A 25,348-nucleotide genomic window follows, 5' to 3' on the forward strand; every position below is an offset into this window, starting at 1 on the left:
TGAACTGATATTAAGTAAATATGAACAGGCCCTCAATCCAATAATCTGAGTGTGTTCTATTTACCTGATTTTTAGTTTTCTAAACTTATCAGATCTTACTTTTTATGTTTTTTATACTTGCAACACACTTTTTATCCCGCTATTTTAGGAGGTGATTAAAGTAGGTAAACAAATGAATTAAACTATGAAATTTAAACCGTAGCAACTTATCCCTTTCTTCTTATAGGTGGTAAAATTTTGTAAATTGTTTACCCGTTTATCTAGTCTATTATCTTCCTTAAAATGTATGCCGAAAAAGTGTGTTGCAACTAAATAAAAACAAAGGAAGTATATGAATATAACATACGCTAAATATGTTTTATAAAGGACCTTACTCGAATTTTAAAGCATCCCAATTGCCACATATAAGTTGAGGGCCCGGAAGGAAATAACTCATGTGAACTTCAAGCAATAGAGAGGAAAGGGAGAATAGAGTGAATAGGGCTTGGGAGGCGTAAAAAACGCGATGTAGTTAGGTTGTGAATCTGCGAGTGAGTGGGAGGGGAGTTAAAATACAGTAAGGAGGGTGATAACTGATAAGAGTGGCCCAAAACCCTAATTCATCTTCTCCTTCCTCTCACAACAAACAATACAATAATACCCAGTTTCTTAGAATGCCTTGTAGATTTTCATTGCCCTTTTCGGATCTATAATCTTTGGGTTTACTCAGATACAATCATTGTATATAGATATATCAAAAACAAACATAAATTTTGAAGAGATAGAAGAGCAAGTGCAGGAGTGAGACGAAGACGATAAGGCGCACGGGGCCTCGATCTTGACGACGGAGGGCGTGTGATTGATTGATTGATTGGTTGATTGATTTGATTTGATTGAGGGATGGAGAATAACTCAGGAGGAGGTGGCGGTGGCGGTGGCGGTGGCGGGAATGACGTAGAGCTCCTGTGCAAGACGCTGCAGGTGGAGCACAAGCTATTCTACTTCGATCTAAAGGAGAATCCAAGAGGTCGATACCTTAAGATTTCTGAGAAAACCTCTGCTACTAGGTCTACCATCATCGTCCCTTCTAATGGAATTTCCTGGTTTTTGGATCTCTTTAATTACTATGTTAATTCTGAGGAGCAGGATATTTTTAGCAAGGAGTTGCAGCTTGATGCTAAGGTACTTTCTTGTCTTCCTCCATGACCTCGAACCTCAACACCCTCTACCTTTACCTCCCTATCATTCTAATTCTTATTCTATTTTCCTGCAGGTCTTTTACTTCGATGTTGGCGAAAACCGAAGGGGCCGCTTTTTGAAGGTATTTTTACCTTTCTACTTCTCTCTTCTCATCTTGCTCCTTTCTGCCAACTTATGTTTACTACTCCATTGTTAATTACTTGCTCCTCCACAAGTATACTGTCGTTTTTCATGATATACTCATTTTTAGACTAAAATGCAATCCACTGTCGATTTCATATTATAAACATTTTATCCTTATTACAACCATCAAACTCATCACTACATTTACCCCAATTCCTATCCTATTAAACATAAAATACCACCTCTGCACTGACTGCCCTTTCATCTCCTCCTTTTAAAACTGATTACATCATTTCCACCCACTTTCGGCCTCATCACCATGCCTGGTTATTCTCTATTGTTGTTGGTGCATCGCTTATACTTTCTTAGAGGTTCCATTTCTTGCTGTCTTGAACCTTGAAAACAACACCTCTGCAATTGAGGTTGTTTCAGATGCTGACCCTGACAACACCTCCCTATGGACTGCCAGAGCACTGTGGCTCCCCATAAATGATCATTTCTGCCACTATTTATTTCAAGCCCGGCTAAGAGCATTTTCCACGCAGAGAATCGGAATCCCTTATAAAACAGGGCAATATATTGGGTTAAAAAAATAAGCTTTCCATTCTCATATTCTGTTTTTTTTTTTTTTTATTTATTTATTTTTTTATTTTTTTATTTTTATTTTTTTTAAAAAAATTCTTTTATTACAATTTTTATTGTTTGAAAAAAGTCCGCGCTAAATCAAACAATGGAAATTGAGAAATCTGTTTTTCTGACATCTTACATCCAACCAAGCAAAGCCTTAATCATACTCCCTTCGGTTCTCAATACATGCAATTTTTTTTTTTTTACTTTTTTACACTTTATATACTAACTTTGACTGCATATAATTACTAATATACTTCGTTTAACAATTGTCATTACTTGGTTGTTATTGAGTTATTCTCAATGTATACAAAATAATCAGCCTATAATAAATTTTCTTGTACAGTATGTAGTTATAAATATTCATGTTCAAGTGTGTGTTGCCAATCGTTAAAGTCAAAATGATTCATGTACTAAAAATGGAGGAAGTAGTTAACTTTACCGTTTACATTTACTTAGAATTTTCAGCATTTTTTGTTCCATTTTTAGTGTGGTTATGTCTAATTTATTAGCAAATTTGTAGGGCATGCCTATGGCGTTGTTTCCACTCAGCATATTTGCTTGGCACCTAATGGAATATATAAGCCATATCAGCATGGGTCATGTGTATTTTGATTAGTCACCTTTTGGTTTGACTTAAAATAATTTTTAATGAAAAAAATTATGAATGGAAAAGGACAATTGTAGTTAGTTTTTCTTCATCTAGTTCTTTGCAAGAAATGTAAAAGAGAAGAAAAATGAAGTTGGAAGGGGGAGTATAAGTTGAGAGTGGAAAAGAGGAAGGTATGGAGGATAATTGCTGTCCTTTCCTTAGTTGAAAAAGGAAATTATTTTCCACCTTTTGGAAAAGTGAAAAACAAATTGCCTTCTTTGTTTTCCACCCTTTACAACCCAAACAAAAGAAATGAAACGTCACTTTTCTTGTAAACTAAAGTTATTTTTGTTTTCCCAACCAAACACTCTTAAGGTCTCATTTACATCTCCACTTTTGTATTATGTGTAATCTAATGGTGTCCAAGATGAAAACTTGTTATGTTTTAGGGAAATTCTACATGTGGCCTTCTAGAGTAGGAATTTCTATTTGGTGGAAACGTGTTTAGGCTATTATTTCTAGTGACCCTCTACATTTGATAAACTCTATGTAGTGAGAAAACTATCATTAAAATGGCTAACCCATTGGTTTATGCGTTAATTTATTTACCTTAATCAATTTAATTACTATCCTACCCTTAGTTAACACCATACCACACCACCACTTAGCTACCACCATTTTTGACCCTATAGTACAACCCCCTGGCCGCCCCAACCACCATGAGAACGACCCAGCTAGTAACACCACCCAAAGATCCATCTACTAGCCAAAAATCCAGCCAACTCCACCAATCAAATCCTCATATTTCACCCAAATCCACCCTTTCTCTAGAAACCAAGCCCACTACCCCAAAAAAGCCACCACAAGTCCACAACCACCTAAACCGTCGTACCCCTTCCCCCAAAATGACCCAAAAACCTACCCCACCACTCGAAATCCATCCTTTTCGCCCGAAAGCCATTCAATTACAGTATTGCCTGCCGTTAAACCACCTCTGCCATTTGAAAACCACCCACACCAAATCAAAAACCACTTTGTGGAGATATTTTAGAAAAAGGTTATGAGGAGAGACCGAGAGAGAATAGGGCAATGGCGAGGGAGGTTAGAGAAAAAAGGGCAATGAGAGGGTAGGAGAGAGAGAAAGCTGTCGGTGGTTTTTAAGGAGGGAGGAGAGAGAAAGACTAGGATGGTGGCTTGAGGGAGGAGAAAGAGGGATTCGTTAAGGGCAGATTAGTCTTTTTAATCATTAAGGTTAGAAAATGAGCCATTGAAGCATTGGTTAGCCTTTTTAATGAGAATTTGCACACTATTTAGAATTTTTCAAATGTATAGGGTCACTAGAAACTATGGCAAAAAAAAGTTTCCACCAAATAGAATTTACCAATCTAGGTGGCCACCATGTAGAATTATTCTATGTTTTATGCACCAAAATTTTAAACAGTGTGTTAGTATTTGATTGGATTCTTTCTTCAAGTTGGTTTATTACAGCTTGGATTGGTAATGAAAGGAAAAGACAGGAAGGAAAATAAAAGAAGAAAGCAGAAACAAAAGTCTGGGGAGTAGAGTTCTGAGGGCTTTCAATTCTTATTGCTTATGAACTGTTTTTGCATATATCGGAGACAGTATGGGGAATTGGGGGTGATTGGGAAAAGTAGGAGCATGGAAAAAAAACTCGGTTGCGGTCGCGTTTGCGGTAACGGTCGCGTTGTCGCGGAAACAGCTTGTAACGGTTAAATAGAAAGGATCGCGGATTTCGCGGTGTGAATTTTTTTAAAAAAAACACCAGTAGAATTTTAGCTTTGTTTACTAATTATTTATACCATATTATGCTAAAGCTATGACAATTACACGTAGTATTAATTTTTTTTTTGAAGAACTTATTTATTTGGTTTTGATTTCTTACTAATTTGGGTTTTTTTTTTAAAAAAAAAGAAAAAGGGTAAAGATGACTACTTAATAAGTAAGTTAGTAACTTACCAGTTACCACAAAGGATAAGTAAAAGGGGTAAAAAAGTGATGGGACACAACTGTTACTATAAAAAGGATTTAAAAAAAAGAACCAGTAAAAGGGGGAAAAGGGAGACAACTATAAAGCATCATGTGACTTTTATTACTTTCAGTTTCTTTTTGTACTTCCTTCTTCAACCTCCCGTCAAAAAAAAAATTCTGACTTCTCCATAGCCATGGCAACACTGGTTCACAGAGATGATTCCGAGCATCTCAGCATGCCCAAAACAATTACTCGCGAATGTAACGGATACAGAACGGCGTTCTACCGTTACGTAACGGCCAACTCGGCGATTTGGGTGTGAATTTCAATTCGGCGTTATATAACGGCCTTTTTCGGATCGGCAACTTAGAAACCCGTTACAAAGCGGCTGTTATACAACGGAACGGCCGAGTTTTTTTTTCCATGAGTAGGAGGGTGTTTTGGGAAATTTCTATTCTACTGTTTAAATATTTTATTTTTCAAATCTGATATAAATCTGGACTTACTCGTATTCCCCGTTGCTTGGATTATTGGTAGGTCTCCTTTGTTTTAATTAGCCAATTATAGAGGAACTAGAAGTCATCAAAATCCAGCTACTTTGGTCTTTGGGAGAGAAGGAAAGTAAAATTTTTTAAGTCTTTTCTGTCGTTCCTTTCCTACCTTGACGGCTAATTATTGAAACATAGCTGTTTATCTGTTTCTTTTCTTTTTACATCCAATTTGTATACCAAACAAACTGAAAGTGTTTGGTTTGTAAAATTAAGTATTATTATTGTTGCAGGTTTCTGAAGCTTCTATGAGCAGAAACCGTAGTACTATCATCATTCCTGCTGGAAGCACCAGAGATGAAGGCTGGGCTGCATTTCGTAACATCTTGGCTGAGATTAATGAAGCTCTTAGGCTATTCGTCATGTCTAATCAGGTTTTTTTTCTACTTAAATTAATATCTTCTATTCTCTTGAGTATTTTATTCTCTCGTGCTAATTTATTTGTCCGACTACAGCAAAATTCTGAAGCTTCTGAACGTCTTGTTGGGCTCTCTGATGATGTTGGTGCTGGCTTTATTGCGGGCCACAGCACTCAATCTACACCTGCAACAGAAATAGCAGTGGACAGGTCTGCTGACCTGCCTGTTCAGGACGAAATTAGCGGCAACCTGGGAGCTTCTAAAGTTATCAGAGTTGACCAGAAGAGGTTTTTCTTTGACCTTGGTAGCAACAACAGGGGACACTTTTTGAGGATATCTGAGGTAATGTAAAGCTTAGTTTCTGTCTTAATCACGTGTCATGTATCATCCTGAAGTCTGAACCCTTTGAATTGGTAATTTAATGCAGGTAGCTGGTCCTGACCGTTCATCAATCATTCTTCCTTTGTCTGGACTAAAACAGTTTTATGAAATGGTGGCACATTTTATGGAGATCAGTAAAGACAGAATTGAAGGAATGGCAAGTGCTAACGTCCGGACGGTAGATCCTCCTCAAAGATAATTGCTCGTCTCAAGTGTGTTTATTTGATTGGGTCTCAGATTGTCAATGCTCCTTAGCACTCTCGATTGCAATAAGTGATCAAGTAGTGGTGACTTTATATTCAGATGTTCTGTTACGTTTTAATCTTTGTTTTCACTGCTGTATTTGTTCAACTGCTGGCATCTCCTGCACTAAGTGAAGAAAGTTGTTTTTATTGGCAAGGTAAATTTATACTCGTATTCGGAACAATAAACATGCGTGTACTTCATGTATGTGAGCGCCTGTAATTTACATTTGCAAGTATGGAACTTTCCAATAAAGCTCTATTTGACTTCTGTTGTGTGTACTGTGTTGTCTGTATAGTGAATTAGTGATAATTTGAAGTATAGGTGTTGGCTGTGAGTTAAGAATTTTAGACCTTTGGGCTTTGGTCTCATGTCTGTAGATTGTTTGCAAGGGAGTTGACTGATGTGTATTTTTTCTTTTATAAATATTTCCCGATGTGGGCTAAATTTTTCCCTGAGAATGTCTTCACGATATACACACATCATTTTTGATGCTGCAAATAAACATAATTTTATTACGACTTTTTTGGAGTAGGGGGAGCTGCATTTTGTGGTCAAGGCATCGGTCTTACTTGGAAGTCTCCCTGATGAGGGTGGTTAGGTGGGGTAGTGGTGATGGGGGAAATTAGAGATTCCCCTTGCTAGGGGTGAGAATTGAATCCATCTCACAAGTGTGGAAAGAGAGCCTCAACTCACTAGGTCCAATGTGATTCTTGTTGTGGTGGTAGCTATAGGTTAAGTTACGGTATAATCTGTAATTACACTAATGGCTTTTTTTTTTTGTTAAAAAAAAAGTAAAGCTTAGTTAGGCTACCAATTTATTACTCCCTCGTCACTTATATAAACATTCCATGTTAATATGGCATATTCGTATGTTAATTTACCATTTTATATTCCCAACTTCTTAATTCCCCTTTCCAACTTCATCTGCTCAACTTCAACTTCCCCCATCCTTCATTTGCAAATTAAACATCCCCATATCAGTTTATCACTCCTTCATCACTTATAAAATTGAAACCTTCAATGGTCAGCTACAATGGAGATATCGAAGATGAGGCAAATCCCTACCCTTTGGGGTTAAACATACCCTTTGTTTCACCCTTTATTCTTAGGATTTTTGTTAACGGAAATATGGTGGTGGTGGATATGATTGAGCAATTGCAATGGAGGACGAAAGCTTAAGCATCTTTAATGGAGGATGAAAGCTTGTGAAGATGAAAGCTGAGTTTTTGATTCCCAAATTTCAGACCAAACGTGATTGTGACACCTTGTAAAAATAAAAAGCATTATAATTATACAAACTCCCTCTCATATTTACGAAAATGCCACCATATTAACCGGGACTCACTCTTAAAATACCCACCATTTTATAACAATCTTTGTGCAAAATGAGATTTTCCCGTATAAATTTTGTTTTACCATGTATTTTTACTCTCTTTCTACTTTTTATTGCAAACCCCACGTAAATTAACCTTTTCAATGTACTTTTACTATTAACTTATTTGACTTTCTTAATACCCGTGAGAATTGCCCATAAGGGGGTCAAAATTTTGGAGACGAAGAGAGTATTAAATTTCAGCCACTCCTTTCATACATCAACAGCCAGTTTCAAATATACTGTTATAGAGGTTAGTGCCTGCAAGGATTTCCTGTACTACACTCTTGCACAGCTTAACTTAGCAAGGGGTATTATTCGCAAATATCAGACTTTTCAGTTCACAAAATAGATGCCAGTTTTTCCCTCTCTCTCTCTCTCTCTCGATATATATACTGCATGTACTACATACATAGTACATAATTTTTTTCTTTATCTTTTTCTTTTTTTAAATGAGAAAGACGCCGATTATTCAATTAATCTTAGATGATAAAGTACATTGTACATGACATTTGGTGTCCATATCCTCTACGAAATGTCACACAAATTGGGCAGTACTACTGCTGTTATCGATTTTGAACATATAATAACAAAATTTATAGATCTAAGAATTAAAACTCCATGTGAAGTTTAATTGGTTACATGATGCATCAAATTTGGATGAGCCCTGCAGGATGACATAATTGACATCCCAATTTAGTACTTCACTGTGGACTTGATTGCATCCAATATCTGCAACAGCCACATGACCAGCCAGTGTTAGTATTTCTTCAAATTTTCAGCACAAATACATGGAAAAAGGAGGATTAAATAGCAAATGTAAATATCTCCATTTTTCTTATGTATTCTTGCCAATCCCTCCCCTGCTTTTGAAGAATGGAGACTACTAACAAATATTAATTGGAATCTAAATCATAAAAGTAGAATCACAACTTATAGACATATAGTCCCTCCAACTTCTATAAGTGACCCAAGCAATTTTCATGAGATACATAAATTTAATAGTAGTGGAATTACTTCAAAAAGATGTCTAAAACTACATTGATATTGAGCATATGGATTGTGTAGGCCATGGGAGTGTTGGGGAAAAATGGCATTCTCAGATGACTCTTGACCCAAGTCTTTGTTTACTTTCAACCAATCAGCTGGATATGAAGCTATCTAATGTAAGTAGCGCAGCCACTTGAAAGAAGAGCATAAAACTAAAATAAGGCAGGCAATCTTAAAGGACCCCAGACGAAAACAATAACAGAACTGTAGCTTTCCTTTTAGAGATATCTACTCCATTATGTCAGGCACTGAACTAATCATCTATCATCATCACCACCACTTCTTACCAACCTCCGAACTGTATTTCCACTATAAAGTTTAATCCAGCAGGTAACAGGAAAGTTGGTAATAGAGAACTTGAGAGCATCCACAATGGCTAGCTACGTGTACATGTAGCTAAGGGTTGCCACATCATTATTTCTCAAGCTACATAATTTAAGCTTTAATCTTTACAATGGCAAGCTACTTCTTATGTAATTTTATTATCTCCCACATGATGTCATGTTATTTAAATAAATAAATAAAATATATTAAAGAAATAAATATAAAAGCCTTGAAAGGAGTGAAACTACATAGCTCTATGTAGAGCTATGTAGTTTGGTAAAGCTCCACAATGGCTAGCATGTAGCTAGCAATTATTTAGAAATTGCTAGCAAGTCCTTTTATGCAACCATTGTGGATGCTCCGAGAGGGGAACGGGGGGGAGGCTTTTGTAATATTTTCAGGGCTTCCCTGGTTATCGTACACCAGAGGGCATCAACATCAAGGGAGTATACATTACTTTCAACCTATTGGTGCTTCTTACAAACCAAGACTCACTAGGTAAGGGTAATAACAGTGTTTCTCGATATGTTATCTAAAACAAGCAAGTGTATGACGATTGACTGGGATTTGGATAATTTATTAGGAAGATCAGTGGTGCCTGGTCATTTCATAATGGAAATCTCATAACAGGGAATTTTACACTTTTACTTGCTAAAATGTAGCTAATCTGTTTAATGGGGAAGTTAGGTGTTAGAAGACACAAACCCTTTGTTGTGCGTGAGGGTTAATATAAACGAAGAGAGATTGTGGAAGATCTAATGGCTTTAGCTAAACCTGTTAACGGACCAATTGGAAGCAGCAACAAAAGTGCTGCAATCTGGGTCAGGTTTTGCTCATGAAATGGCTCTAGAAGGGTCTAGTGGGGATTGGTTGGTGCTGATAGATTTCTTTTTTAAAACTTCTGATTTCTAATAATCAGTATCAAGTTGTTAACTAAGAAAATTATAAGGGATATATATCAAATGGCTCAAGGCCTACTGTTTCCAGGAAAGGCAAGTGTTGTCAGAGGACCATCCACTAGAACATTGTAAGCAATGAAAGTTGATATCTAAATTTCATGTCACTCAGTAACAATATCAAAATTCAACACCAACCAAGACAAAAAATTTCGATGCAGTATATTTTAAGATATCTAAATCTGTTCCTTTAATCTAAGTCAGTTCTGGGTGGCCTTGACCCTCGTCAGATCTCCAAAATCTGTACGAACTTGTGCCTCTTGATGTTGGCATACAGCATCCATTCTATCATCTAATGATTGCACCACTCAAATTATCGTTGCAATACAATCCAAGAGACCCATTTCTTCTTTCACTTTTTATTTCTTTCAATTAAGTATTCCTTGATCACCTCGATTTCTCTTCAAATCTCCAATATCTTAACGACTACGTGCCTCTGGCGTGTTCTGATGTTAGCATAACACAGTCCAATCGTTCATCATATACTCAATAACTGCCACTTTAATCTTACTGCTAATCTCTTCTGCATTATATACCACATATTATGTTATAGTCACATCCACTTTAACATGTGTGTCTTCACTACATTCATTTTGCTTTTAAAAGTGACCCTCAACATTAGAAGCACATTGTGATTGCTAAAATGCTTAGTATACCAAAGGCTCAATTGCATTTGAGCCAACCAGAATTAACCACAACCAAGAAAAAAAATATTTCATTAGTTTCATCCTCTTTAATGCATTCTCCACTTGTGTCCTTTATATTACTTTACACTATGTTTGGATAGAGAGCAATGGAGGGAAAGGAGGTGAAGAGAAAAGAAAGGATGCATCATCCTTCGTTTGGATACCTAATGTAAGGAAGGAAGGGAAGGGAAGAGAATTGGGAGGATCCATTTTTCCCCTTTTAATAAACCAAATCCTTCCATTGTTAGAGGAATTTAGAAGGAAAATGGAAGGTCACCTCCTCCTTACTCAAACCTCCCTTTCCCTTCACTAGAGTTATCTAAATTTTTCTATTGACTTTGTGAACTCCAATATAGAAATCTTGTAAATTGCTGACTGAACTTCAATATAAACTATATTTGTATATTCTTTACTATTTCTATCTACTCTTTACCTTCTTTCCGAAGGTCCTCCTATCTTCAAGTTTTATTCTTACCTGATCTTTATCATTAACTCTTCATTCAATCATGTCATGGCTTTGTTTGTCAATATGTTTTGAGTATTCTTTGGTACCCCACAGTAGCACTTCATCTTTTTCATTACTTTGCAAATAATTACTGGAGCATTACTTCCTAGCCTCCATCTGTCCTCCAATTGATTCATTCCTCAGCTTCAGTCTGCATCTATCTTACATTTACTTTGATGCATACACCATTGACCTAAGTCTGTGTTGTGTATTCACAGTCTCTTCTCTTACAGTTTGTACAATAAGTCATTAAAAAGAGGAAATCTATTTGACTAGCGTTTGCTCCACTTCAAAAAGTCGCTAGATAGTTGACACAATTTTTTAGATGATAAGGATAGATCAAACAAGTCTCTGCCTCATTCCTACTTTCACAACCTCAGTTCAGATCTGTTTGACCTCAAATGCCTGTTCAGAATATCACTAACAGAGAAATTTTTTCTTTGCGAAAAACCTTGCACCATCCCACTTAACAACTCTCAAAATCGTAGAATAACAAGTTTCTCTAAGCCAACTTCAGCAGGTACTATAAACAATTATGAACTTCTTGTTGCACATAACTTTTGCTCTCAGAATTCTCTCACCCTTTTTATGCATCTAAACTACAAATCTTGATATGCATCTAAACTACAAATCTTGATGGATCATATTGGTTCCTATCCTTGAATTTTAAAAGTCCCAAGATGCAATAGCACTAGCTGTTCCTGTGCCCTTGATTTCTTGAAGACACGTGACTGTTAAGTTAGTTTACCTCTTTTTTTTTTTTTCTTTTTTTTTTCTTTTTTTTTTTTCCTTTTTTTTAAAAAAAAAAATAATTTAGCCTAATTTCTTATTTAAAAACCTAACATTCCAAGAGACTATATGCAAATTCATCCCTTTGCCACCTTCTCCTAAATTCCAAGAAGCTATCTGCAATTTCATCTCCTTTGCCATTAGTCTCACCTAGTTAAGGCTGATTTGAGGCAACCCATTAGACATAAGATAGGAATTTATCACAACGTGATAGTCTCCTTAATAATGCATTTAAGTATACTGGAATTATGGAAAAAATGGAGGGAAGAGAAGAAAAGGTGAAGTATGAAATTTATAGCTTAGAGTTTGGACAATAATTAGGTTAGGATGTGAAGAGAAAGAAACATGGATATCCATTTTCTTTTTCCTTTCCTTTCCTTTCTTTACCAAATCTTCCTGCCTACGGATATATTAAAAAGGTAAAAGCACCCCTCCTTCCTTTCCTATTCCATACATTTGGCGCTACGTACCTATATAGAAAATAGTGTTTCTTTATTCCTCTCCTCTCTTTGACTTTTGTAAGGAATACCCAAATGCAGCGTAAGCAGACTTGAGAAGAGTAAAAAAAAAACACAGATACTGGGAGAACATGTGGAATTTATCTCCCTTTTTCAATAATTTTCTTTTTCTATCTCATTTTCCTGACAGCTCTATAGTCATGTCCCAATCATCCTATAATTCACCAGACTAGACAAAGAAAAATCATATTTTCATTAATACGTAATGCTTTCTAAGTTTACATTAACTACAGAATTTAGAATCTTCTCTTAGATCCATAAGAAGAAAAAAAAAAGAGGTCAGCTCATTTTGTAGATATACAACGGTGAAAAAAAATATTAATAGGAAAAAACAACTTGCCTTGTTCTTGGTAGGAAGGTAAAATGGTTCAAATACAAGTGGAAATGGTGTGTCAAAGCCACAAATCCGAGCAATAGGAGCTTCTAACTGCAAAGTTATCAGACTAGAGTTAGTAAGATTTTACCTGTCAGAACATTACATCACTCGTGTTCTACTAACACGCAATAATCCTGTGCCAATCTTAGCCTGTATAATTACTTAAACTAATTTTACAATAATGGAATTACTTAAATAGTAACTAAAAAAAAAATATAATGGACACAAATGTTCTCCTTATAAGTATAAGAAGGGTAATGAGAAGAATGAGAAGTAATCTGATGCACTCAATGTTTCTAGCCTTTGATTTACACTCTCTTGTCACAGTATCATATCCTTCATTAGTTTAAGATCTGGAATCAAATATTTCGAAGCTCTTACGGACTTGAAGATTTTCACAAGTGCTTGGTACAGAGGTGCCTGGTACAGATACCAAGATCTTAGATTCACCATTGGAGTTCATTGTTATCAGACGGGAAATTCCTAACTCCTAACACTAATAAGTTTAATAAACTTATCAAGTGGCAAATATGAAAATAAAAAGAACTTTGTATTATAAAATAATAAAAACACAAAAAATGCAAAGTTAGTATTGTTACCCACCGTAACCCTCAGCTAACAAAGTGTAGAATTTTCGTCCATATCGTTTGCTAGCTGTTAAGGGAGCAAGGTAGGTGTTACTATGGCAATTACAAATTTACCCCTTGCTAAGTTTTATAAACTTATCAAGGTTAGGAGTTGGGCAGCCCTCTTATAAGACTTTTTGCCACCCATCTTCCACTAAGCTATCACTAGACGAGCTTGTTTGGCTCTCATCATGTTATTGGTTTGGTTTCTTTTTTAGCTCTATACTCATCTTGTTGGTATTTTTGTACTGCCTCTGTCCCACAAATGTTTATACACTTTCCTAGTTAGCTCGTCCCAATTAGTTTACAGCTTTACACACACTTTTAATTAGAAATGTGATCACATCTACCTTTTTTTTCTCCCTCTTCAATATAAATATACCCACGATATCCCATACAATCTACTTTTCCCTCTTTGGCCAACAGAGTTTACTCACTATATCCAATCGAATCATTTTTTTTCTTGATAAAAAGTTCCCACTATTTCCTACCCCTAATTTACAATGATTAAAGGAAATCATGTCAGAAACAACCTTTAATATCACTTTTATAAAAAATGACTTGGCACAAACCAACCTTTTATCAAAATTTGGTCAAGTACCTTTCCCCAAGTTCTAGGCATGGGCATTGACTTCTTCATTTTTTTCTTCCATTTCCATTTCTGACTAACTTACTATATTTTCTTTTTTCTGCTGCATGCAGGTGATCAAGAGAGAATTGAATAGTCATAAAGCTATTCACATGTTAATTGATGACTTTTTTTCGGAAATAAGTTGTTAAAAACTTGTAGAGAAATGAATTTAAGTTAGTTCTTTACTAAATGCTTTAAAATTTTGTTATTAATTTATACTTCTTCCGTTTTTTTAATAGTTGCAACACACACTTCTTCATGGTATTTAGGGTTCACATGATTTAATACACTTTAAAATGGGGTGAGAGGTTGTTAGGAGTATAACTTAGTGGGTCATGTGCTTTGAATATGGGAAATCGTACAACTTTTCTCCAAAATAACTTTCCAATTATTGTGTGTTGCAAATATTGTGACATTTAGATTTTAGGGAAGTGTTGCAAGTATTAAAAAATGAAGGAAGAATTATTTATATTGACATTATACGTATGTCCATTTCCCAAACAAAAATTACAGTGGTGTCCTTGTATCCAAAAAAATTTACCTACACTCTTCTCCACCAAACTGCCTTCTAACCCTCTCTATTGCTCTTCCCAGACTTGCCTCATGTAAAACAAAACATAGACTTTCTTTACACTTGAATAAGACAACAGCTTCGAACAAACTAGATGATCAACAGTAGGTCTTCCTAGCCTAATTTCAGACTAATTGCTATAAAACCAAAAAAAAAAAAAAAAAAAGAAGATTACTTACCCTTAAGAAGCAACGCTCAACAACAGATGCAGCAATTTCAGCGCCAAAACCTCCTGTTACTGGAGCTTCATGACTAATCTGTAAATTTTACACCAATCAAAAATTAGATATTGACTAGTGTAACCAAAAAAATTATCATTAAGAAGAGAATTAACTCACAAGTAATCTCCCAGTCTTTCTGACAGAAGCTTCTACAGTGTCCTTATCCCAAGGTATCAGAGTTCTCAAGTCAATAAGCTCACATGAAATTCCATCCTGCAACATGAGCGTATAACATTCACTAAAGAGGTGTCTCATTATTTGGCTACAACAATGCATATCGGTTCAATTATCAGCACAATAGCATTTATCAGATGAGAAGTACACAAGATATTAAAGCTAGAAATTCCTCAGTCCCTGTCAACTGAGAGTAACTGATCCAAATCTCTATAGCATATGCTAGCCCTAAATGGGTTCTTCAGACTTAGGAGGTAGTACACAGGCAAAAAATCATCAATATATAAAATTTACAATTAATTTCTTTCTGTTAGCTTTTCAAAATAGTAGCTGAACTTTCATAATATGCACACTCATGTCCTCTTTAAGTAGAAGCATATCATGTCATGTAACAGCAGTTTCAGCCCAGGATATGATGAAGAATACACGACACTTGTATTGAAAGAGCAACTAGGCAACAGAATTCCTACTATCTCAGCTAAATATAAGTGATCAAATCATCTGCTAAAGAGAAAATTCTCCCCTTACAACAAAAATGTAATAACTAGTTTTAGAGAAATAAAATAACCAAATGATTAAAAATTAGAGAACAATAACACAATTCTGTTGACATGATAAGCATATACCTTTTCCGCCTCAATACAGGCTTCCTCCATGACAGCCAGTTGAGCTCCCCAACCCACAAGTGTAATGTCATTTCCTTCTCTCATAACCTATAAATCAGATGAAAAATATTTTCATTTTTCTTTGTCATTAACAAATTTCTGAGGCAAACAACAGAAGAGTAAAATTATACCTCAGCATGTGACAAAGGCAACATGTAATCACACTCAGGAACCTTCTCCACAGCAACACGGTAAAGAGACTGAAACTCCAAAACAGCATGACTGTTAATTGATCTCTATCAGGCAAACTATGAAAGCTATTGATACAAAACGGACGTGCCATGCCTTAGGTTCAAAGAAGACAACAGGGTTTGGATCACGTATGCATGACAGGAGCAACCCCTTAGCTTGCTGTGGGCTTCGAGGCACGACCACCTATTAGAGAAACTGTTGACATCAGCATAATTTTATTGCACAACACACATACAAAAATACATAAATGTATACATACACCAAACATGAGCACAAATTTATCAAGACCTAATGGAAGTACAATACCCTATGAGTTAGGTTTGTAAGCATACAAAAGGCACAATGAAAGCCTCAAGGCACAGTTCATATAGGATATTTCGATAACCATTAGTCAAATCACTCAAATGTTTCAAACAGCGTCATCTATTTGCAAATATAAGGCTCTTTTCAACTCATTTTTATACCAGTGAACTGAATTTATGCATGCTCAACTAAATTGAGCTTATCTGAGACAAATTTTAGTTTCCTAAGTCTACACAGTACCCAACCTATGAGGTCCTTGTCCTTTGCACTGCATTTGCATTAGTTAATATACCAATGAGAAAAAGATTGTTACCCAACATTCCAACCTACTAGTCCCACATTACTACGTTGCTTCAGGAAAGCAGTCAACAAAGACTACAGATGAGGGGATTGTAATGTCTAAAATAACACATTCTATCAGCTCTATTGCTGCTAAGTAACACGAGCATGCCAAAAAAAAATGGAAGATTTTTACAGCAAGTGAATTGATAAGTTATTCTATTTATTGTAGATTGGAAAATGGATACAGGGTTTAATTCAGCTTGCAAGTCACTTAAAATACACAAATAAAAGAGTGTTAACCATTCAAAAATTTGAATTTGAAAAAATGAGCTAAAGACAACACATTAACTGAGCATCCATTGCCTTCTATTTTTGGGCATCAAAACTTTACTAAAGAAAAAAATCATTCATCAAAATTACGTCAAAGATTAAGTAACATTCGACAAGAGTCAATGGAAAACTGATTCATGAAAAAAGCAGATTTATAAGAGAGGGGTAAAAGAAATGTATATGGACAACTAGATATTAACGATCATCCAAGAGTTTCATGGCAAAGAGTTGCAGGAAAAAGACAGATACAAAGGACGCACTTTGATACCAGGAACATGGCAAAAGAAAGCTTCGGGAGATTGTGAGTGATAGTGCCCACCATGGCCAACAGCCCCATATGGAGCTCTTATTGTTAGACCTGGAACATAATACATAAGGCAAATTCAAGGATCTATAGATAGATATTTGAGTGAGCAGAAGCATAAAGAGAAAAGCATTACCTCCACAGTTAAATTGATTCCCACTTCGATACCTGAACTTAGCAGCTTCATTCACAATCTAGAAAGCATAGAGTTAGTTTAGAGACTTTGAATTCCAATCATATTAATTCATCATGGAAGAGATGCATGCCTGATCAAAAGCTGGATAAATATAATCTGCAAACTGAATTTCTGCAATAGCTCGATTACCCTTGAATAAGACCAAGAGAGTAAAGGAGAAGTATATGAGATAGAGTCTTGAGAGAGACAAAACATTATTAAAGAAGATACAGTGACAGTCACCATTGCAGCAAGACCAATGCCAAATCCAACAATGCCCTGATGATGAAAGGATGTCAGTAAAAAAAAAAAAAAAAAAAAAGAGTTGAGGATGATCGAAAGAGCAAAAGCCCTGTACCTGTTCACAAAGAGGGGTATTGAAAACCCTGTTTTTGCCAAATTGTTCGGCCAATCCAATTGTACAACGAAAAACCCCGCCAAAACTGACGTCTTCCCCGAAAACGTAAGCACTGGAGCAAAATTGAATGATCAAAGGCTTAATCCCACAAGTGGGGAGAAATAGAATGATAGGTTTAATATGAAGACAGTAGGGTTCCGCAATTGCAGAGAGACGAACCGAGGATCGGAGTCTAAGGCGATATGAAGAGCCTGATTGATGGCTGAGAACAGATTCATTGACTTCTGGTTTCCATCCAATTGGAATGGGGGTGATGGGGGTGATGATGATGATGGGGTTGCTGATGCTGCTGCTGCACCAGCTGATGATGATGGTGTTGCTGATGATGCTGCAGCCGCTGCCGCTGCCGCTGCTCTTGCTGATGATGATGGTGCCGCTGCTCCTGCTCCTGCTGCTCCAGCTCCTGCTCCTACTCCCGCTCCTGCTGAATACGCAGCCGATCCTCTCCTTGTTCCCAATCCAATGCCTCGGGCTACAACGTTTATCGTCTCTTTAGCAATTGCCATCCTTCAACTTAACACCTATCTCCGTCTCAGAGATGGTAATTCAGGTTTCTCTCTTTTGCGTTATCAAATCAATCAATCTCCCACCTATCCCATGTGTTTTATGCTTCCTTCTCAATCTTTATCCAGATCTTTTTAATTACTCAGCTCGTATTTAATTGCACCCAATGTGTTAAATATGTCAATTTCATATAATTTTATATTAGGATTATTATTTTGTTGTAACCCGAATAAATAAAAATTCCATCTCATTTATCCATATCCTTACCGACAAAGGAGTATCTAAAAGCTTACTACTGAATAATTTATTAATTTCAATTTTTAATCTTTTCTTTTTTATTAAACTAATAGGATAGGATTACATCAAACAATTGGATTGAAATTACGTATTAAAATCAAGAACAGATATATTGACTTTGACTTTATTACATATAAAATAATGTATTGAGATTAGTGAGATATATCTTAATTCAAGATGCCTCTAATTTTTAGATTTGGACACGTTATGGTGTATCTGTATTTCGATAAATATGATTTGGTATCCATCCTATGATATCCAAGATTGCGACGTGTAAGATGCCACTAAATCATAAGTTTTTTTTTTTTTTTTTTTTTTGACGAACACTAAATCATAAGTTTAGGGATTATATAAAAGTAAGATTGAAAGGGTCACCAACAGAGTTGCTATAAGAAGCAAAATTGAATACTTTGTATATAATTATATTTTGAGTAAAAAAGAAATGGAACGGTAAAGAGAAACTCTTGAATCCTGTTATGAAGCCTATATAAAAGGAGACCTAAAACTCTAGCAGCTGAAAACCCATCTCACAATCTATGATGCTCCCAGGAAGTAATCTAGCCCGTTCTTGATAATTCTGCTCATGGACTGTCTCAATATTTCACCGTGATTTATTAACATCCTTGTGGTTGAAGGATTGCGCTTTAGAAATGCACTTCAGTGTAGTTATCTATTCCAAGACAGCAAATAACCATACAGAAAATCAGGCTTCAAAATTGCAGCTAGCAGAAGCTAACAACCCTTGGCGACTCCATTCACTGCACCATTTTCAGACACCCCTAATTTGGAAATCTTCGCACATTCCAAACTTTTTGCAAGACCAGCGTCAGAGAACTTGGCCTCACCACTAGAGTGAACAGACAAGGATACCTTGCTCAGATCTAAGGCAGCTTCTACTGACTTGTTCAGTTGTTCTCCATTGCTTCCATCTTTATTCTTATCCCCCGTATTCTTCCCTTCCCATACCTGTATTACGAAGGCAGCACACCTTAAATATACACTTTTAAAATAACCTGCACAGTTAACTTACAAACGACCAGGTGAAATTGTCAAACCTGCTTATGAAACTGCTGCTGCTTAGCCTTCTTCTCTTGGATAGTCTTCTGACGCACCTCATAGAACCCAAAGTCATCCAAAATGCAAGTTTTGCAGCTGTGCTCCTTAAATATTTTAAGCATTTGAAGACCTTGCTTCAACTTGATCTACAACAACAAAAAAAGGGTCTTGTCAACAGGCAAAAATAAAATTATTACACCATAAAAAGGGAAAGGGGGAGAGAAAAAAGAGGGGGGGAATATCAGTATGCACATATGAACTAGAGTATCAGATATACCTCTTGAGTATCTCGACTGTTGGTCACAGGTTTGTTCTCATTGTTTTCAAGAATAATGTTCTTCAACAAGCTGTTAGGCACATCCTTCACCATGTGCCACTTCACTGGGAAATTACCATTCCACTTGTCTTGCTGCCAATACTCAACATTCTTTTGAAAATCAATAGGCCCCACCATTTCTGCTAGGCCAACAAACTGCCCGCTAGTATTAACCTAAACGTTGATTTTCAGAAGCATAAGTACATTGGGATTTTCCTGGGGACAGAGTAAACTGCTACAGCTTAAAAGTGAATTAACATCAAGCCATAACGGAGAGTCCAAACTCACCGAAAAAAAAAGAAACACCGGACAGCAACTAGACTTCTGTTGAGCTTCCTTGTATGCTAAGTCGAGCTTCTTGTTGCCATTTGGGGTGCTGGACCATACATTGTACTTGATACTTTTGTGGACATCATCCTCGCTGTAAGACTTGATGACAAAGAATTTAGCTTCTGTATAACCTTCATTGAACTCAGGACGATTATATTGTTCTCTATCAGGAATCATATTCAAATTTGCCTTCTCATCCTGGCTTCCACTAGACACATTACTCTGCCCTCTAACAGCCAACGCAACAGGAGCAGAGCTCCTTATGCACTTAGACCCCTTAGCTCTGGGGCCCCTGTTGAGCTCATTTAAACCATCCATGTTCACATTACCATAACCCAAGTAGCCATTGCCTCTTCCCTTGTTCTTGAACTTGCTATCAACGGCAAACCATGCACGACCATTGATACGCGCATCATACCCATCATTTCCGAAGCTCAGACCTGCTCTTGCACCATTAGTATATTGGCTGTATAATTTGTTTGGATACATCCTGTTGATATACCCATGAGTTGCCCCCATGCTAGTCATTGGCCTTGGTTGATGAAAAGTCTACAAATTTTAAGAAACTCATTAAGTTGTATTCAGATAAACCTTGACGCATTAAACTGCTTAAAGAGAAATAACCAATACTTCCATATTCATAGTAGCCACAACCAGAAGACATGAGGGAAAGTTGAGCATACATTAATTCAATCACTTCATATAGAATCTATTATAATTTGACATTTAGGAGGATGACATAACCATCAATCAATACGTCAAGGATATCTTCATCCGAAAAATTGGCCACATATACTAATTTGGGACATGCAAAATAGATGATCAGGTTTCCTGAAATTGTAAAAGATGATAATTACAATAAAAATTTCTTATAAAATACAGCGTTAGAGAGAAAGTGAACTTCCTCCGTTTTTAAAAAGTTTTTGTTTTTGTTTAGACTTTTTTCATGAGGCAATCACCATCCAAATAGAAAGAACCTTTAAAGACGAAGGGATAGGTATACTGGGTTTTAATTTAAAAATACCAAGTTGAAACCTTATATTGTCATTAAAACCTTTGTTTAAAATAATGTACTGATATAGGAATTCAAGTGCCTGTAAATGGCAATCTAAAGTTGGAAAAGGAAGTTGAATTGATTTCAGCAACAAACACAAGAAAGCAAGGAAGGCATAATGTACCATGACACCAGCATGAGGACGCAAATTCTGAGTTGCAGAAGACGGAGGAGGTCCGTTGGCATGTGACACCGATGAAGGAAATGAATTGTTAGTAAGAGGCCTTGGGTGACCATCAGCAAAAACAGGGCCATCTAACCAAGGAAGTGGAGAGCTTATTCCATCAAATGCAAATCTTGGATCTTGATAACCAGAAGCAGGAAGAGCAGCAGGTTTCCCATAAGGTGGCATGGTGTATGTAGAGTTGTGATATGCAGGCCTGACATTGGGTCCCTTGGCATTGGCATTTGAAACAGCATTAGAAGGGTCAACGGAGAGAGGAGTCTGTACAGCGGGGGCAGAGGACACCTCTGGTGGTGGTGGGTTAGTATAAGTTCCAGGAGGAAAACAAGGGGCAGAATATTGATATTGTTGATGTCCAAATAGGTGGGTATCATGTGGCATGGGTGGAACGGGCGAAGTCGCAGGAGAATAGGGAGCATAAGGAGCATAACCAAAACCATGATACATAAGAGAAATATTGTCAGCGTAGAGTGCCTGAAAAAAAAAAAAAAAAGCAAGTCAGTCAATAGAAGGCTAAGGCTGCTGCAAAGCTACGGAGTAGAAGATGAGTTGGAAATCAAACAGTTAACTCACTGGAGACATCTCAACTCCATCTTGGTTCATATATCTAGAGTAATCATCCCAGTCATTACAGCTCCCGTCGTAGCCTAAAAGCCAAAGGCAAATTGTTATAGCACAATTCAATGATATAACCAATTCAATTCAGAGATAGAACACGAATTAAAGATATAAGCAATTCAATTCAAAGATATAAGCAATTCAATTCAAAGAAATAACATAGTTCAAAAACTAGTTACCGCCATAGTAGTAAGGATAAGTGTTGGGAAGATAACACAGGGAAGGATCCATGAAATCAGGCAGCACTGGAGTCACACATCTGTCATTGGACCCACCATTTCCGTTTCCATTTCCGTTTGGAGTATCCATTTGAGAGGTAGGAGGCTGAATTGAATTGTAATACTCAGCTTATTTAATAAACTATTCGCATTTAGATAATTGAAATGAAATGAATTGAATTGAAAGGAACATTTTTGGCGGACCCGTTTCAGGTCCTCTTCCAGATCTTCCTAATGATTTAGACCCATCTTACTCTTATGACTCAAGCAAAACCCATAAGGTTGTTATAAAGTGCAATTATGCTATCATTAGTATTTTTTATCTTAAAGTTGCTGATTCTGATTTTACGAAGTTTTGCTTGTGTGGACTTTACAAGGATACTATATACCTTAAAAATTCATGATTTTTAATGAATTATTGGATAGAAGATCTACTCAATGTCTTGAGGTCAACTTTGCATAGTTAATTATAAATTTGAACTCATTATTTCTGTAATGTCCTTGTTAGATTATTCCATCTACGGTTTAGCTGTATAAATTTTCAATGTTCTTTGAATGGTAGGTGGAATTTGACTGGAAGTGCTGCCCGTCCTAATCCTCAGAGATCTTTCAGATATGGCCAAATTACTGTCACAGATGTTTATGTTCTTGTTAGCAAACCTGCAGACCTAATTGATGTGAAGTGGCATGCAACTCTCAATGGGTTATCCTACTTTATGCCTTCAACTCCTTTAAAGCTTGCACATCTATATAATGTACCAGGAGTGTACAAGCTTGATTTCCCAAAACCAATGAACAGACTTCAAGGCTTGAGACTTCATTAATAAATGCAACTTACAGAGGCTTCGTGGAGATTATACTTCAAACTAGCGGTACAACTGTTCAGACTTATCATTTAGATGGATATGCCTTCTTTGTTGTTGGGTAAGCTCAGAGCACTAAATGTAGATATTTTATTACTCTCTACCCTTTGGAAGTTAAGGCGCAGCTTATGAAGTTCCCCTTTGATTTGTTGGCATGGATTATGGGACGTGGACAGAGAATAGCAGGTCCATCTACAACAAAGATGATGCAGTGGCTCGTTGCACTACTCAGGTACTCATTCTATTTGGGTTGTGTTATATAATGTTGTGTACTGGTATGCTATTGAACCTGGATAGTGCTTCTTGTAAATGCTTGGTGTAACTTTCACTTGCTAAATAAAAGATGCTTGATTTGCTTTCATTATCCAAGTACTAGGTTCAGCTTCCTGAGCTTCTTTGGGAATAGAAAAGGTAATAGTGCTGGATAAAATATTTTCTGTGTTCCCGAGCACAAGTTGATGCCCCTTTTGGTAGTTTAATTATCATTTCTTGATTAAAACTGTTTAAAAATATTTCTCTTGTTTTTCTAAATGATAATGATCAGTGATTTATAATTTAAAGTCTCTAAACTAGCTCATATTACTTTGCTCATTCTTCTATGTGAAAACAAAATCAGCTATTGTGTCAATAGGGCATGCTAAGTAACTATTTGAATTATGGGCATTGTGTTCTTGGTTTCTCTTAGATCGTCATGCAAGTATGCAAGTGTGCAGCTATTTGCTTTGCCTGTTATTTGAAGAAGAGTGGGTTTTGATGTGATGACTTGAAGTTCTTATCTTTGGTCATTTAGTTTGGGAGAAGGATAATGACTCATGAGGTTGAGGCAAAGTCAACTAAATCAAATGGCTTGGTTCATCGAGTTGGTTGTTCAAAGGCTTAAGAATTAAGATGATGTTGCAATTTGAGTGATTGTGTCTTTGAACGAATGCTTTAGAGCTTTTAAATAAAAGGTACTTTATTTCTATGTGTTGGTGCAAATCGTTATAATTTGAACAAACTAATAGCCAAAGGCCCAAAGCTATCAGAGCAACCAAGATAGGCCAAAAAGGAAATTTATTATGTGAAGTATTTATTGGACAGTTGATCACTAGACAATGTTGCCTGCAATTTTAGCAGTATTTTCAAAATTATACTTGATACAGTATTTTCATAGCTACAAGACTCATATCTTGTTTTTTGACTTATATCCCACATTCAAGGATTGCCATTATGGTTTCACTTGACAACTATGGCATTTGTAATCTTCGTGCTGAGAACTTAAACTCCTGGTATTTGGGACAGGAAGGTTTATCTCAATTTCGTAAATTATGAAAAGGGTAGTTCAGAGGTTCCTTTGCCCAGATAACACAATATATTGTGGCTTATTACCCTGTGAACTCCATTTAGTATGTTCTCTGAAGATAAAACCATTTCTGCATTTTGTTGCTACAGACTACAGTGACTATAATTGATCTCCAAAATGATGGTGTACTAGTTTCTATTTCTTACCACTATCTACAAAACTGCAGGGATCAATAATTGAAATGAAATGAATTGAATTGAATTGAATTGAATAGAAAGGAACCTTTTTGGTGGCCTCGTCCAAATTGGATTGAGCCTGGGAATCCAAAGACAAGTTGTGCAGCAATCCAGCGGCTTCTAAATTAGAGTAAAGGAAATCAACAGTTACAAATTCAAAACAAAAAAAAATAGCAGACAGATCTAAAAAAATAGGATACGATCAGCGGAAGGTGCAACAGCTGCCATGGCCAGATCTCGGAGACGCTTAAACCCTAAAATAAAATCTGGGGTTTATGAGTTTGGTAAGGAAGAGAAGATAGAAAAAGAGTGACAAGAAAAACAACAATTACTCCTTCCGGCTAAATCTCAACGGCCAGACAGAGAAAGAGATAGAAAGAGCGGCTAAACCCAGGAAAGGGTTTTCAGTTTTCTTCTTCAAATTGCTGTGATTCAAATACCTCCACGGGGTTACGTGCCCCCACCAAATCAACCAATTACTTGTATTCCTTACTTTCTCCATTAAAATTAGATGACACTTTTATTTATTTTTTATTTTTTTTATTACATGTTTTGATTTATGAAACTCTTTTTCTTTTAATATTGAGGGATAGTTAGAGCTTTTTTGTCAGTTTTAGAAGATTCTAGAATCGATTCTCATCACCTGCATATGTGGCTATCTATGTTCAATATAAAAACGCCATCACTATTAACGGTTGAACTAGCAAAGAATAAAATAAAATGTAGCTATAAACTAAGCTTTAATGGACGTTATGCACAGAATTACCTTTTAAACTTATTTTTTTTTTTTTGACAGAATTACCTTTTAAACTAAACACACATAAAGAATGAAGAACTAGTTTTTCTTTTAGCATTATTTGAGGAAATCACTCAATCA

General features: G+C 36.2%; 3 protein-coding genes across 4 annotated transcripts; 1 reads left to right on the forward strand and 2 right to left on the reverse strand.

Moving 5' to 3' along the window:
• The first annotated feature begins 447 nt into the window (after positions 1–447).
• On the forward strand, positions 448–6,312 carry LOC145605224 (transcription factor Pur-alpha 1-like). Its single transcript, XM_081661261.1, has 5 exons — positions 448–1,161; positions 1,253–1,300; positions 5,293–5,433; positions 5,515–5,760; positions 5,846–6,312. Exons 1-5 carry the CDS (start codon positions 880–882, stop codon positions 5,996–5,998), a joined length of 870 nt encoding a protein of 289 aa, XP_081517387.1. The 5' UTR covers positions 448–879; the 3' UTR covers positions 5,999–6,312.
• A 1,573-nt stretch (positions 6,313–7,885) lies between these two features.
• LOC145603804 (2-oxoisovalerate dehydrogenase subunit beta 1, mitochondrial-like) lies at positions 7,886–18,168 on the reverse strand. Its single transcript, XM_081659788.1, has 13 exons — positions 17,673–18,168; positions 17,454–17,565; positions 17,339–17,374; positions 17,187–17,246; positions 17,057–17,114; positions 16,877–16,974; positions 15,795–15,884; positions 15,641–15,709; positions 15,471–15,557; positions 14,788–14,883; positions 14,629–14,706; positions 12,586–12,672; positions 7,886–8,149 (listed from the first exon to the last, which is right to left on the reverse strand). Exons 1-13 carry the CDS (start codon positions 18,017–18,019, stop codon positions 8,114–8,116), a joined length of 1,254 nt encoding a protein of 417 aa, XP_081515914.1. The 5' UTR covers positions 18,020–18,168; the 3' UTR covers positions 7,886–8,113.
• A 473-nt stretch (positions 18,169–18,641) lies between these two features.
• LOC145604843 (YTH domain-containing protein ECT4-like) lies at positions 18,642–24,933 on the reverse strand. Of its 2 annotated transcripts, none has more exons than XM_081660817.1 (9): positions 24,672–24,933; positions 24,518–24,588; positions 22,052–22,196; positions 21,828–21,901; positions 21,195–21,728; positions 19,975–20,565; positions 19,648–19,860; positions 19,370–19,516; positions 18,642–19,280 (listed from the first exon to the last, which is right to left on the reverse strand). In XM_081660817.1, the coding sequence occupies exons 1-9, from the start codon at positions 24,697–24,699 to the stop codon at positions 19,047–19,049; spliced, it is 2,037 nt and encodes a 678-aa protein (XP_081516943.1). In that variant the 5' UTR covers positions 24,700–24,933; the 3' UTR covers positions 18,642–19,046. The 2 variants fall into 2 exon arrangements, with proteins under 2 accessions (XP_081516943.1, XP_081516942.1); XM_081660816.1 differs by having other exon boundaries at positions 24,518–24,591; positions 24,672–24,932.
• Positions 24,934–25,348: the final 415 nt, after the last annotated feature.

Source organism: Chenopodium album, chromosome 22, assembly GCF_948465745.1.
Source record: "Chenopodium album chromosome 22, dcCheAlbu1.1, whole genome shotgun sequence".
NCBI classification, from domain to species: Eukaryota; Viridiplantae; Streptophyta; class Magnoliopsida; order Caryophyllales; family Amaranthaceae; genus Chenopodium; species Chenopodium album.

Coding starts and splice junctions, on each gene's coding strand:
- LOC145605224 (XM_081661261.1), top strand. CDS start 880: ATGGAGAATAACTCAGGAGGAGGTGGCGGTGGCGGTGGCGGTGGCGGG. Junction 5,434..5,514: donor TATTCGTCATGTCTAATCAG/GTTTTTTTTCTA, acceptor GTCCGACTACAG/CAAAATTCTGAAGCTTCTGA. Junction 5,761..5,845: donor ACTTTTTGAGGATATCTGAG/GTAATGTAAAGC, acceptor AATTTAATGCAG/GTAGCTGGTCCTGACCGTTC.
- LOC145603804 (XM_081659788.1), bottom strand. CDS start 18,019: ATGGCAATTGCTAAAGAGACGATAAACGTTGTAGCCCGAGGCATTGGA. Junction 16,975..17,056: donor GAATCAATTTAACTGTGGAG/GTAATGCTTTTC, acceptor ATTATGTTCCAG/GTCTAACAATAAGAGCTCCA. Junction 14,884..15,470: donor CCTGTATTGAGGCGGAAAAG/GTATATGCTTAT, acceptor CTCATGTTGCAG/GATGGAATTTCATGTGAGCT.
- LOC145604843 (XM_081660816.1), bottom strand. CDS start 24,699: ATGGCAGCTGTTGCACCTTCCGCTGATC. Junction 20,566..21,194: donor GTCCTCATGCTGGTGTCATG/GTACATTATGCC, acceptor TAAAATTTGTAG/ACTTTTCATCAACCAAGGCC. Junction 19,281..19,369: donor AGCAGCAGTTTCATAAGCAG/GTTTGACAATTT, acceptor TTCGTAATACAG/GTATGGGAAGGGAAGAATAC.